At 36.4% G+C, this 14,576-nt stretch overlaps 1 protein-coding gene across 1 annotated transcript in view; it reads left to right on the top strand.

Moving 5' to 3' along the window:
* The window catches only part of FER1L6 (fer-1 like family member 6), a 253,827-nt gene that overhangs the window by 136,104 nt on the left and 103,147 nt on the right, over window positions 1-14,576 (top strand). Inside the window, exons 19-21 of the mRNA XM_074266003.1 lie at window positions 2,445-2,622; window positions 5,182-5,306; window positions 14,322-14,456. Coding sequence (XP_074122104.1) covers window positions 2,445-2,622; window positions 5,182-5,306; window positions 14,322-14,456 — 438 coding nt within the window. The remainder of the gene's footprint in view (window positions 1-2,444; window positions 2,623-5,181; window positions 5,307-14,321; window positions 14,457-14,576) is intronic.

The following is a 14,576-nucleotide window of genomic DNA, read 5'->3' as shown; positions in this document are numbered from 1 at the left end:
AGAGCCAGTGGCCAGAGATAGCTCAGGATGATTGGAGATGGTGTTGGATGCAATGGGAGACCTTGGCCTTTTTAAGTAAGGTCATCAACAACTCTCAGTTTGAGACCATATCCATTCAGTGATATACTATGCTAAACATTTGCAATGATTATAAGAGTACAAAAGAAACATAAAAAACATATTTGATCAGGATAGCTCCAAAGCTTAATTGTTCAAAGCAGAAAATGAATCAGTCATTGTATGTGTGTGTATGTGTCTGTGTGTGCGTGCATGCACACATATGTATACATGTACCTGGGGCTAAGAGGACACTATAGGCAGAACATCTATGGGTTATAAGAGAGAATTGCAAAGGGAGAGATATTACAGACAAATGACTCCTTTCATACTCAGTATGGAACTTATGAAGGAAAATTAAAGATCAGGTCAATTACAATGAAAAGTCATTCAGATGGAAAACCAAACTTAAAGATGAAACTCTAACCTAATGAGCAAGGAAGGACTCAGGGAGTTTTATTGCCTTCCTATTTTGTGATGAGATACCTACTCAAAGGGTTCCATAACTGAACTGGGGAAATGTGTGTTCATGTGCTTTTAAGTTTGTATGTGTATATGTTTGGAGGGGTTTGTCTTATATGTATCATTCAGGGCTTAATTAAATGGCAAAACAAATATATACCTGAATCAGTTGCATTTTCTACTAATAGGATTTATCTAGTTTGACCATATCATTATAAGATCACAGAATGATCCTGGAGCAGGAAGGGGATTCAATGATAATCTACCTTAAATCCTTCAACTGAGGACAGTAAAGATGAAGAAACTGAGGCCCAGGATGGAAAAAATATTGACCCAAGGTGACACAGGTAATATGGATCAGAGGTAGGATAGGTCACCTGGCTCTAAGACAATTATTTTTTCCCAAAATGCCATATTACAAGTATTATACTTATAAAACACTTACAATAGTGGCTGGTATACACAATGCACTTAATAAATTCATGTTTCCAAACCTGAATAAAGTCTAAATTCCTTAATGTAGTATTCAAGGCCCTCTACAGTCTCATTCCAACCTATATTTTAAGCTAACCAAGTCAATTCAATGAATATTTAAGCCTTATATCATTTTACTAATACTCAGGTGGGATTTAACTCACTGTTCCCCCAAAAAACATGCTTCCATAAATTTTCTCACACCATTCCCTTGTCCCTACATGTCATTCTTTTACATATCTATAGACTAAAAACTTTCAAAGCTCAGCTGAGGACATTTGGAGATAGCATTTGTCTTGTTACACTCTCCAGATTGAGGGCAAAATCCATCTCTTATTTGTCTCTGTGTTCTCAATGACTGGCTCAGTGCTTGGCACAAAGTAGATGCTTCATTAGCATTGAATTGTGCTGAATTGCATAGTGAAATGTTCACATCAAGTAGCTTGGTTTCAATCATCTGTATCATTATTGCCAGGGAAAAATGAAATCTATTAACAGTTGAGAGCATTAGTCTAATGGACACTGAAGTGACAGACTCAGAAAGGTCTTAGAGCTTTAGAGCTGAAAGACATCAGAGAATGAATTAATAAGTTAAGTACTTATTAAGCACTAACTGTGTGCCCTTGAATTGCTCTGAGTGCTAAGGATACAAACAGAAAAAAAGATAGATGCTCCCTCCTTTTCAGGAGTTCACAGAGCTCACAGAGACAAAAAGGGGAAGATTTTAGCAAATATAAATTACTTAGAAAGAAGACCCCATGGTCTGGTGTGTAATGGCAAAACAGATAATAGACTTTTCTCCAGTGTCATTTCCACTAATAAAATCATCAGTTTCTGATGGTGAATCACTTGACAGTGCCAAGAACTTTGGTGATGAGAACTTTCTTTTCTGGGTCTTCTGTAGCTGTGGCTATGATGCCTATAGAAGCAGTTGTTTGGGTTCAGGATCCTGGATCGTCTCCATTATGTGTGAAGGGAAAAGGTGATCAAGATAATGGTAGTACTTTGACTTAACTGGCATATTCTGCCTGCTATAAAGATTTCTTGTTGTTTCATTGAGCTGGTTTGTTTTCTGAGGCAGTTGGTTGGTCACAGTGGGAATGACTGACCCTTTCTTTATAGTTACTTAGAGATCACTTTACAGAAAAGGCAACAGAAGCTCAGGGAAGTTCAGTCAATAAGCATTTATTAAATGCCCACTATCTACCAGATTAAGTTCTGGACAGAGAAAGAAAGGCAAAAAACCAGTCCCTGACCTTAAGGAGTTTGCGATCAAATATCATAACCCAGCTTTGAGTCCTTTATTCCATTTCTAGTGTTCTTTCTTCTCTAAAACTTATAAGGAATAGAGTTTCTCTATTCAATGGATGGAATTGACCCCTATGCCTTTTCCAAAGAACTGTGGTAAGAGCAAGTGTTCATTAACAGTGATATTGATAATATTTCCACAGCTTCCAGGACGACGCCTGGCAGGTTGGACTGTACAAGGAAAAGTGGATGTATACCTCTGGCTGGGGTCTATCAAGTACTCTAATGCTATTTTGGACAACTTGCCCATAGGATATGAAGTTGAGACACCAACCAAAGTCAGTGGTACTAGTCACCCACCTGCCAGCCTGACCTACCAGGGTAAGAAAATCACTGGGTAAAAAGATTTTAATGGACTTCTGATGTCCATCTAACTATGGGGATTAGTATGGGGATAGTAATCCAAACATGTCTGGCTGGGGCATTTATTTTTACTTTCTTAATATTATGGTTTACATCTTTCCCATTCAAATTCCCCATCCTCAACAATAATGTACCTGAAAAGAACTTGCTGGAATAATTTATTTTTAAACACACACTGAATAAAAACTTCTACTTATATATTAATAGGAGGAAAATCAACATGATTTTCTTTCCTAGAACAGCACACAGCTTGAATTTCCATTTTAAGGAAAGGATGATTTGTAATGAAAACTAAATGCGCTTCTGATCAGAACATACTGAATGGAAAATGAAGCAAATCCCTTAATACATCTCTCAGGCTGTGAGTTATATATAGAAATAGTTTATATTTCTCTGTAATGATCTGACTAAAATAGGCAACCTTAGAGACCCACAGGCGTTCCTAATCCAGTTCTTAGATTGGCTTCTACTATAAGCCCCAACTGCTGGAATGTTTCACGTGAGCCTTTTCTCAGTTGTGGGTTATTTCCAGAGATTGACAACGTTATTTGAATCAATTCTAAATTCTTAATGACCCTCCAGTTGCCATCACAATGTAAGCCTGCCAGCCACAGACTGCTGTTTTGTCTCCTGCCCCACTGAAGGTTATGTTGCTTTTTGTAAAGTTAGCTGTTAAGGCGGCTTTAAGACTAATGAAGGAAAAGGGGGAAAAAATAGACTTCCTGTGTTGCTCAGTGTCCCTCTCCTTTTTTTGATTGATCTTTGGTTTCAGTGGAAAATAGGAATAGTTTATCATTTAGGGAAGGCATTTACTAATAGATCATCATTCTTAGTCTTCCTCTCCTCTCTTTCCTTCTCTTTCTCTCCTCTTTCCTCTCTTTTCTTCCTCTCTTTTCTTCTCTTTCCCCCTCCTTTCCCTTTTCCTCCTCTCTCCTTCCCTTACTTCTCCTCTTCTTTCCTCCCCTTCTCTCCCCTTCTTCATCATTTCAGGGGAGAAGTAATGAGATCCTGAACTTCATTACACTGAATGGATAGAATTAGCCATGCAATAAAGGTATTATGAGGGTGAAATTATAAGATTTGACAACTGTTTGGTCATATGAAGTGAATGAGAATGAGAAATTGATGTTAACATCAGTTTTTGAAACCTGATGACCGGAATGATAATCCTTTAATAGAAATAGACTAGTTTTTTATGCTTGTCTTTATACTTCCTTTTTTATTGAAGTGAATTTGGGGGAAATACAATAATTTATACACTGGCCATGTTGAGTTTTAGATGTCTAAGGACATCTAGTTCAAAATATATAATAGTTTGTGGATCTTAGACTTGGATCTTAGAAGAAATCCTGGGACTGGATATTTAGATCTGAGAATCACATGTATTTAAGAGATAATCGAATCCATTATGGAATGGTCAAGGAGAGATGAGCACCTCTGGGGTGAAGACTTGATGAGTCTTTTTCAGGGGTGCTCATCTACCTTTGATACTATCTGGAACACAATGCTCACTTGCAACTTCAAGAAACTTTAACATGCAGAGGACACAGCCTGGTACATTATCTCAACAGACAAGGTAAACCAAGTTGAGGATAACTGCCATGTTTCAAACCCATTGGTGAGTTAAGGAAGTGTCTACCCCAAGCATGTGAAAATTTTCTCCAGCAGAATGGACAGATAATAATAATCTGTTCCAATAGACATGGAGACAGCTGAAGCAGTGCTATGGAGTGCTTAAAGCTTGGGCAGACATCAAAGATACCAAAGTCATCAATGCATCTCAGACTATCACCAGTCATCTTGACATTTGTCTTGCCATCAGAATTCAATGATTGGGAGAGAGAGTGAAGCTGACAACTTTGTGCAACTTTGTTACTTTAATCCAATTCACATGCAAATCAAGACAGCACTCCTTGATGTCATTGATTTTCTTCAAAAATGAAGGATGAATAACAATAACTCTTGAATCTATGGGAATAGATAAAGTCATCAAGTGAGAATGTAAAGGTAAAAAAAGGTGGGCATAAGAGGTTGATGTGATCTTTGCCCTTAAGTAGTTTTCAATCCACTAGTGGTAATAAAACACATACAATTTTGTTTTCCCTATCCTTATGAGTTTTTGCAATGCTTCAAATATTGACAATATTTATAAGATTGAATGGAGTAGATATTGGTGTAGAGGCTATTTTCCAATCTCAGTGTAGTACAACAGGACTCATGCCTTACCTAATGGAAAACTAGTTTGCTTCTGTTAAAATCCTTTGTGAACATAGAAAACCCTACCCAAAGATCAATGAAAATGTGAGAGAATAGTTAAGTATTAAGTGCTAAGAGAATAGTTAAGTATAAGTGCTTGCTATATGTCAGGCACTAACCAAAGAAAGGCAAAAGACAATATCTGCTCTTCGGGATCTCACAGTGAGTAGCAAAGATTTTTGGTGGTTGCATATATTCTCTATCTTTTTTCACACAATAAAAGTATATTAACTGTTGACTTTTTTTATGATTTGCTTACAGCCCAACACATCTTCCAGTTAAGAGCACACATGTACCAGGCCAGGGGACTCATAGCTGCAGATAGCACTGGACTTTCTGATCCCTTTGCCAAAGTCACCTTTCTTTCACACTGTCAGACCACAAAGGTAAGTAGAAAGGACCTGGCCTCTTTCTCCTCAGGGAAAATGCTTACATAGCTGAATTTACATAGTGTTTTAAGGTTAGCAAAGCATTTTACATATATGATCATTTGACACTAGCAACAACTTGGGAAGATAAGTACCTTATAATACTATATTAACTATATTAATAATAACTATATTGTTATTATTATTTCTTTTCATTCATAACTTACTATGCATTTACAACTATCACATACAAATCTGTGCTAAGTACTATAGGGTACACAAAGATGGATAAAAATACTATCATATACATAGTCAAAATGGTGTCTTTATCAGTTTGTTTTACTTGTTTTTCCTTGTTGGAATAAAAATGTTCTATTGGGGGGCAGGATATTGAGATCAAGAAAACATTTTTAAAAATTTATTTAATATTTCCCCCAGTTACATTCAAAATAATTTTTTTACATATGTTTCTAAAATTTTTGAGTTCTAGGTTCGCTCCCTTATTCCCACACACAATTAAGATAACATTTCCACAAAAGTCAAGTTGTGAAAAAAAATAAACATAGATCTCCCAACATAATGAAAATAAAAATCTTCAAGAAAAATAAAGTTAAAAAAAAGTAGAGGGGAGAGAGAGAGAGAGAGAGAGAGAGAGAGAGAGAGAGAGAGAGAGAGAGAGAGAGAGAGAGAGAGAGAGAGAGAGAGAGAGAGAGAGAAATAGAGAGAGAGAGAAGAGAGAAAAGAGAAAAGAGAGGAGAGAGAGAAAGAAAGAGAGAGAAAGAGAGAGAGGCAAGGAGAGAAGGAAGAAGGGAGTCAGGGAGGGGGAGAGAGAGAGAGAAGGAGAGGAAGAAAGTCTGTATTCAAACGCAATCAGTTCTTTCTTTCTTCAGAGTAGTAATGGATTATTGTACTATTGAGAATAGCAAAGTCACAGCTATGGCTGGTCATCTTGGAATATTGCTATTATTTTGTATACAGTACATTTTACTTTGCTTGAGTTCATGAAGGACTTTCCAGGATTTTTCTCTTCCCAAAAGCATAATGCTCATCATTTCCCACAGAACAACAATACCACAGTTTATTGAGCCAGCCTTTCCACAATTGATGGGAGAGTCCCCTCAATTTCCAATTCTTCTGCCCTTAGAAGAGAGCTGCTTTGAATATATTTGTACATATGGATCATTTCCCCTCTTTTTTTCTTGAATCTATTTTGGTATTCATGACAAATAATGTTGTTGTTAGTTTGAAGAATATGTATGTATTTATAGTCCTTTGGGCACAGATCATAGCTTTTGATCATTCATAAATTGGAACATGGCTCTTTTTTTTATAAATTTGAATCAGTTCCCTCTTTGTTTGGAAAATGAAGCCCTATCCCCCCAAAAAAGCTTGCTTCGAAACTCTGAATAAGAAGAAAAGAAGAAACTCTTCCTACAACTACTGTTGCTAACGGCATTACCTCCCAATTATTCTCTCCTTTCACCCTATCCCTCCCCAAAGTGTTTGGTTCTGACCATTCCCACTCCCAATATGCCCTTTCTTTCAACACCCTCCCCCCATTCTATATCTGTTTTCCCTCCCATTTTCCTGAAGGGTAGGATAGACCTTCATAAATCCATTGATTATGTGTATTACCTCCTCTTTCAGTCAATTCTGATAAGAGTAAAGTTCATTTTCTCACCCTCTCCTCCCCCTCATCCCTTCTGGTGTAAATTTTTTTTTTCTTGTGTCTTTTTTATAGCAGATAATTTGCACCATTCCACTTCCTTTCCCTTTCTCCAGTACATTTCTCTTTCATTCCTTGATTTCATCATTTTTAAGAAAGATTATCCTTTCATATTCAACTTAGACCTTTGCCCTCTGTCCATATATACTCCTTCTAACTGCTAGGAAAATTCTAATGAGTTAAAAGTATCATCCTCCCAAATAGATAAAGTTCTAATGAGTTATAAGTATCATTCTCACCTGTAGGAATGTAGACAGATAAACTTTATTAAGTTCATTACATCACATTTTTGATTACTTCCTTATATTTCTCTAGAATCCTGTATTTGAAAATCAAATTTTCCATTCATCTCTGGTCTTTTCATCAGAAATATTTGAAAATCCTCTGTTTCATTGAATTACTACTTTTCCTCTGAAAGAATTTACTCAGTTTTGCTGCGTAGATGATTGTTAGTTGCAATCCTAGCTCCATTGCTCTCTGGAAGATCATATTCCAAGTCCTCTGGTCCTTAATGTAGAAGCTATTAACTCTTGTATTATCCTGACTGTGGCTCAACTATACTTAAATTGTTTCTTTCTGGATGCTTTCAATATTTTTTCCTTGATGTGGGAATCCTAGAATTTGACTATAATATTCCTGAGAGTTTTCATTTTGGGATCTCTTTCAGGAGATGATCTATTGACTTTTTTCAATTTCTATTTTACCCGCTGATCTAGAATACCAGAATTGTTTTCCTTGATAATTTCTTGAAAAAATATGTTCAGGCTCTTTTTTGATCATGACTTTCAGATAGACCAATAGTTTTAAAATTATTTCTCCTGTATCTATTTTTCAGGGCAGTTGTTTTTTCATTGAGATAGTTCACATTTTTTTCTATTTTTTTTAATTTTGCTTTGTTGTATCTTAATTTCTGATAAAGTCATTAGTTTCCATTTGCTCAATTTTAATTTTTAGGGAATTGTTTTCCTCAGTGAATTTTTGAACCTGCTTTCCTAATTGAAAAACTTTGCTTTTTAAAGTATTATTTTCCTCATTAGCTTTTTTTTGTATTTTCTTTTGAACCTCTCTCAATTCTTTCCCTAATTTTTCCTTTATGTCTCTTACTTGATTTTCACAATCCATTTTGAGCTCTTCCATGGTCTGAGCCCAATTCTTATTTTTCTTGGAGGCTTTGGATATAGAAGCATTGACTTTTTATCATTCTCTGAATGTGTATTTTGATCTTCCTTTTCACAATAATAACTTTCAATGATCAGAAACTTTTTTGTTGCCTGCTTGTTTTCTTAACCTAATACTTGGCTTTTAACTCTTTGTTAAAGTAGGATTATGTTTCCAGAATGGAGAATGCACTATCACAAACTTCAGGGGGTTTGTGCAGTGGTTTTCAGAGATCCTTCAGGAATCTGACCACAAGTACTCTTTTCTGTTCTGGAGCTGCTAGGAGTGTCCCTACCCAGCTGTAGCAGTAAGATTTCATGTGCTGAAACAACAGAGTTCTGCTTTGCTGATGCTGGGACCCTAATTGGGGCTTGTGCTATGCTAGCATGACCTGCTACCAGGCCATGTCCCACTCTGTTGCCACAGATCCTCTCCACTGACCTTCCAAGTCCTCTTTGGTGATTCTGAACTGAAAGGTCTGGAAGCCACCAGTACTGCTGCTGAGATTGAGCTGGGGCCAGGGCCAGAGCTAGGGCTTGGGCTGGTGCCAGGGCTATGCAGGCATGGCCTGCACCAAAATTGCATTCTGGACTCTCACTGTGGTGTCATAGATCTTTCCTACTGACTTTTTAAATTGTTTTTGGCTGGAAAATGTTCTAGTTCATCTTTTAGAGTGTTCTGAAGCTCTAAAATTTGTTCAAAATCATTATTTAAAGGAATTTGGAGTGGTTTGGGAGAGAGGTTGGGATTGTTCCTACCTTTACTCCAACATTTTGGATCCACCTTCCTAAGTAAACATTTTTAATAGAAGAGAAAAAAAACACCAGAGTAATAGGAGGCTATTGCCATCATACAGTTTACAACATGACAGCTCTGTCTTTGCCCTGTCACACTGAGTAGTGCTCTGGTTTTAGGATTGGAGGATCTGGATTCATATGCTGGCACTGCCACTTATCACCTGGGTAACCTTGGGTATCTGATTCTTGGGTTCTCATCTATAGAATGACATTATTTAGGGTCCCTTTTTATTTCTGCATTTTATAATCTCAAACTCTTTAGTAGGTATGAAGTACAAAAGCCTTTGTAATTAGTGTAAATCATTTTCCTATGGAATACAGAATGATCAACATTTTCCTTCCAAAGTTTGGGAATGGCCAGTGCAACTGACTCCAATTACATGGTGATTTAGAAAGGGCAATCTTTAGCAATGATGTGAATTATCTTCAGATTTTCTTAAAATTATCAATATCCCTCTAAGGGTTGTGTGTGTGTGTGTGTGTGTGTGTGTGTGTGTGTGTCTCTGTGTGTGTGTGTGTGTGTCTCTGTGTGTGTGTGTGTGTGTGTGTGTGTGTGTGTGTGTGCGCGCGCGCGTGCACTATGGAGTACAGTAAAAAACTCAATAAATTGATTAATCAAACATCTACCATGTGCCAGGCACTATAGATACAAAAACAAAAACGCTGCAGCCCTTTACCTCAAAGGGCTTATATTTTATCTAGGGAAATAGTCAACAGTCTGTCAAGAAATACTTTTTTTTTTCCCAATTTTTATTACTAATTCCAAATTCTTTTTTTACCTTCGTCCCCTCCCTTATTCACTGAGAAGGAAAGAAATATATTTTACCTATGAAGTCATGCAAAATATATTGCCATATTAGCTATGGTGTGGCAGGAGAGCAGGATGGGGAGTGAGTGGGGAGAAAAGGGAAGTAGACGATATAAGAAAAAATAAAGAGAAAAAAATAACCTTCAAGCAGCTCTCAGTGTTCAGCAGTTCTCTCTTATGCTATGGATAGTGTTTTTTTAATCATGAGTCCCTTGGAATTGTTGTGAATCATTGTATTGGTCAAAGTATCTAAGTCTTTCATGTTGATCATCATTACAATATTGCTGTCCGTATATAAACTGTTTTCCTAGTTTTGCTCATTTCACTTTGCATCAGCTTATATAAGTCATCTCATGGTTTTTTCCCCCTGAAAATCTCCCCTTCATCATTTCTTATGGCACAATAGTATTCCATAACATTCCTATACCAAAAGATGTTTAGCCATTTTTCAACTGATGGGCTTTCCCTCAATTTCTAATTAAGAAGCATTTTTAAGCCCTATTTAATTAGAATAATGTAGCACCTACTTCTCAGGGTTCTTATGAAATGAGATAAGATTTTTTAAAAATTTCCAAACCTTAAAGTATTATATGAATATGATAGATACATACATACATATATATATATATATATGATAGATAGATACATAGATATCCAAAGGACTAGAAAAGAGAGGGGAAATAGTACTTCAATTTTGTAATTAGTACAATCTATATTTTTTCTTTTCCTCTCTCATTTTCCCCCACCTACCCGTCTCCCCAATATAACATAAAATATGAAATTGATTAAAATGTTTCTTTAATAAGGCCTCTTTAAGAACAGTCTTAATGGTGAGCATTTTGGGCACTTTGGAAAATAGAGGAAGTATTTAGCTCCAGCAAGCTGTTAAGTACTCTGAAAAATACTGTTCCACCTACACATAGGGCCAATGCTGATTACAGACTGATTTTGATTCTGTATAAGAAATTAAAACTGTCTGAAAATAAAATGGGCCATCTTAGGGGTTAGGGAGTTTCTTATCATTAGAGATGCACATGAGGAGAATGAATCAATCAGTAAACCAACCAATAAGCATTATATTAATCTCCTATAATATGTTAGGTACTTGGGTTGCAGAGATTAAAAATTCACTAGTCTTTATGTTCAAAGAAATCAACATTTTAATGAGCAGATTTTGTTAAGAAGAATAATTCTTCCATCAAATAGAAATTGAACTACATAGCCTCTAAGGTCCTCTTCAAAGATTATTTGATTCTGGAATATTTCCATGATGCAATTCATTAGTCAGAATTTATAGAAGTGATAGATTAGCTTTTTTCCCTGAAAGGAGATCATATAGTCATAACTGAGATATGGCTGACTATGCAAATATATGTAGTCATAGTGGGACTATCTGAATCCCAATTCACACAAAGGTGCATCTCACCTATGGGGCACCAGACAAATGCTTGATTATCCTTTTTGGCAATCCAACATGGTCTCAAGTTCAAAAAAATACTGAACAGGACAGACTTCCCCATAGGTATTATGAGATTCGCTGGTTCATAGGATTTTTAACTGGATGAGACTTTGTGGCTTCATCTGGTTCAAACTTCTCATTTAATCAACGTTGAAGATACTACCACTCAGATCTTGGTATTGTCATAGCTGTCCCCAGCATATTCTAAAACACACATGAAAACCAAAGTCATAAGCAGAATCAACTAATCATTTGAGCTATTTAGCTCTTTGGGACTGATGGGGGACTTTGCTATTTTTTGGAAATAAAAGTTTTCTTCTATCAGCAATAAGAATTCTATACAAAAAAGTTTGTAGCCTGAGTAACCCTGTCTGATTTATCTCTATATCCCAATCCCAGGGCCTTATTCATAGTACATATTCAATAAATATTGGTTTAAATTGAGCTGAATGGAGCTTCATAGCCAAAAGTGCCCCAGAGGCTGGTATAATAATTTCAGTGACTGAAAACACTGCAGAGAATATAAATTATGTTACAATAGTATCTGTCTAGTGACCATGGAAAGGAAACTTTATTTAAAAGTGTGACATTTATGATAGTATGACTCACTGATGTTGAAGTCTGGTGGGGCAGGGTGTGCTAAAAGCAAGTAATTTTGCATTTCTGATAATATTTGAAAGCAAATGATTAAAGTTAGCTGCACTGATTCCAATATCTGTCAAAAGTTTAGTATCTTTTTGAAATATTATTATAAACCTCATTGTGTCTAAAGCATAAAATAGACTGAAACCAGAAAAGAAATGTGGTAAGTATAATATTTTTATGACTCACATAAAGAAAAACTACAAAAATGCCATCTCATGACCATAGTATAAATGATTTAAGACCTAAACTGGAGAAATATCTGGACTGAAAACTTTAAATTGGGGATGCTCCTGTTTGGGTCTCTGGAGATTCAGAAGTTGGATAGTCAAGATCTGAAAGGCTGGACTTTCAGTAGCATTGAGGGCCTGGGGCATAAGGAGGTTTGAGTGTAGAAACAATGGTTCCCAAATTTAGCTGCAGCAGTCCTGAATTTGTCTTTTGAAGCTCTCCACTGGGAACACAAACAGAGAATAAGGGACTGTGTAATGAAAACTGATGGGAAGTGATGTGAGCCTATCAGGTTAGAAGGCTACTCTCCTCCCTCAGAAAAGGTATAGCATGCCAATGAGACTGCCTTTGTCTCAACTGAATTCATTTAATACTCAAAAAACCTTAGTTTCTAGCTCTTGACAAATTAGAATATTAGATAGGTAGTCCAGTGGATAGAATAGTGAGCATGAAGCCAAGAAGAGCCAAGGTCAAATCCAGTCTCAGACACTAGTTGTGTGATCTTGGTCAAGTTGCCTTAGTTTCCCTCAACTGTAGAATCATAATAGTACCTACCTTCTAAGGTTGTTTTGAAAATCAAATTACATAATATCTATAAAGTGCTTAGCACAGTGTCTGGCACAATGTTTGTTTCCTTCCCTCCCTTCCTTCCTCCCTTCCTTCCTTCCTTCCTTCCTTCCTTCCTTCCTTCCTTCCTTCTTTCCTTCCTAGGAAAAGCAGCAAGGAATACATGACAATAGTTAATAGTCAAAGAGATTTGGGCCTTTGCAAAACTGATTATAAGCTCAATATTGGCCAGCTGTATGAGATATCAGTCAAAACAAACAAACTTCAAACTAATAGTCATTAGGAGGAACATAGTTTCCAGGAATAAAGGTGATAGTTGCATTCTACTCTGACCTAATCAGAGTACATCTGGTGTATTGTTTTCTAGGTACATCCCTCTCCCCACCATACATGCTTCTTACTACCAGTCCCATGTCTAACTCAAATGGTTCCTGAAATTCTTAGGCATTGCTTTGGCTTAAGGTATCAAAGTAAATACCTTGGGAAAATATCTATTGGGAAGACCATGATGGAAAGTGGGAGAGCATAGGCAAGAATCAGTCAGAATGAAGAAATCAGAAGATTGGAGAGGAGTGCCCCAAAGTTGGAAAGAAGCCCTGTTGAGGGGTTTTAGTTAGTTATCACTAACTCTGTCATCAATCACTATTCAAGGTCAATTTTATATCTACTTTATAAGAGAGAACGTGCTCTGATCTGGGAATCAAGAGACCTGATTCCATTTTTCAATCAAAGAAATTATACTATGACAAGGATCAAGCTCTTTTAAAAAGTACTTAGTCTTCAAAAATTAGCATTCTTCAAACAAATCTTCCAAGGACAATATGAAGAATCTGACTCTGTATAAAATAATATCTGTTAAATAATTTGAAAATGAAATGGGTTACCCCAGGAAATAGTTTTTCATCATGAAAAATATCCAAGAAGAAATAGGATGAAAATCTCCAGGGATTAGAACTCAATGCTTTTTAAAAAAATATTTTGAGTTCCAAATTCTAATTATCCTTCTCTCGCCAGTCTCCTCTCTGATATGGTAGGCAATCATGTATAATCCATATTAGTCATTTTGTACAATAAATATCTAATAAAAGAAAGAAAGTGAAAACAACATGCTTCAATCTGTATTTTAAAAATATCAATTCTGGAGGGAGATAGTATGCTTCATTATTAGTCCTTTGAGATTTTGTTGGATCATTATATTGCAATATATTTCATTCCTAGTTCTTTATCACATAATTTTGCTGTTACTGAGTTCAATGTTCCCCTTTTGTTTGCTTCATTTTGCATCAGTTAAAACCTCCAAAAAACCTATGAGTACTTAAAAACTTAAAAATTAGATCTATACAACAATTCTGTAAGACAGAACTTCGTCCATAAAGGGTTTCCTATGAGAAGCGACCTCTAGTCATGTACATTTGTTATTCCAATTCCCATTTTACAGATGAGTTTACTGATGTTCAAAATCCCACAGAAATGGAACTTAAAATTGCTCAACATCCAAGTAAATTGAGACTTGAATTTCAGTTCCTTTCATGACTCCAAGTCTGCATTTTGCTTGTTTGGGATGAATGGGTGGACAATGTTATGGAGTTATGATTGTGCTTTTTGTGGTTGGAACTGGAACCTAATCACTTCCTTTTCCCTTTAGGTCATTTCCCAGACCTTGTCTCCCACCTGGAACCAGATGCTGCTATTCAACAATATTGTGCTTTATGGAGACCAGAGGGAAGTGGCTGAATCCCCACCTTTGGTCGTGGTGGAGCTCTATGATAGTGATGCTGTGGTAAGAGCAGTGTGAGCCCTTCCCCTCCTCTTCCTTAGAGAGGGTGGAACAAGGTTGGAGGACACACATTCTTGATTTTAGAATTAGAAGAGATCTCAGAGGCCATCTGGCCCAACCTTT

Source organism: Sminthopsis crassicaudata, chromosome 1 (assembly GCF_048593235.1).
Source record: "Sminthopsis crassicaudata isolate SCR6 chromosome 1, ASM4859323v1, whole genome shotgun sequence".
NCBI lineage: Eukaryota > Metazoa > Chordata > Mammalia > Dasyuromorphia > Dasyuridae > Sminthopsis > Sminthopsis crassicaudata.
Note: the sequence above shows the minus strand (reverse complement) of the source record. Positions and strands in the feature narration are given on the sequence as shown.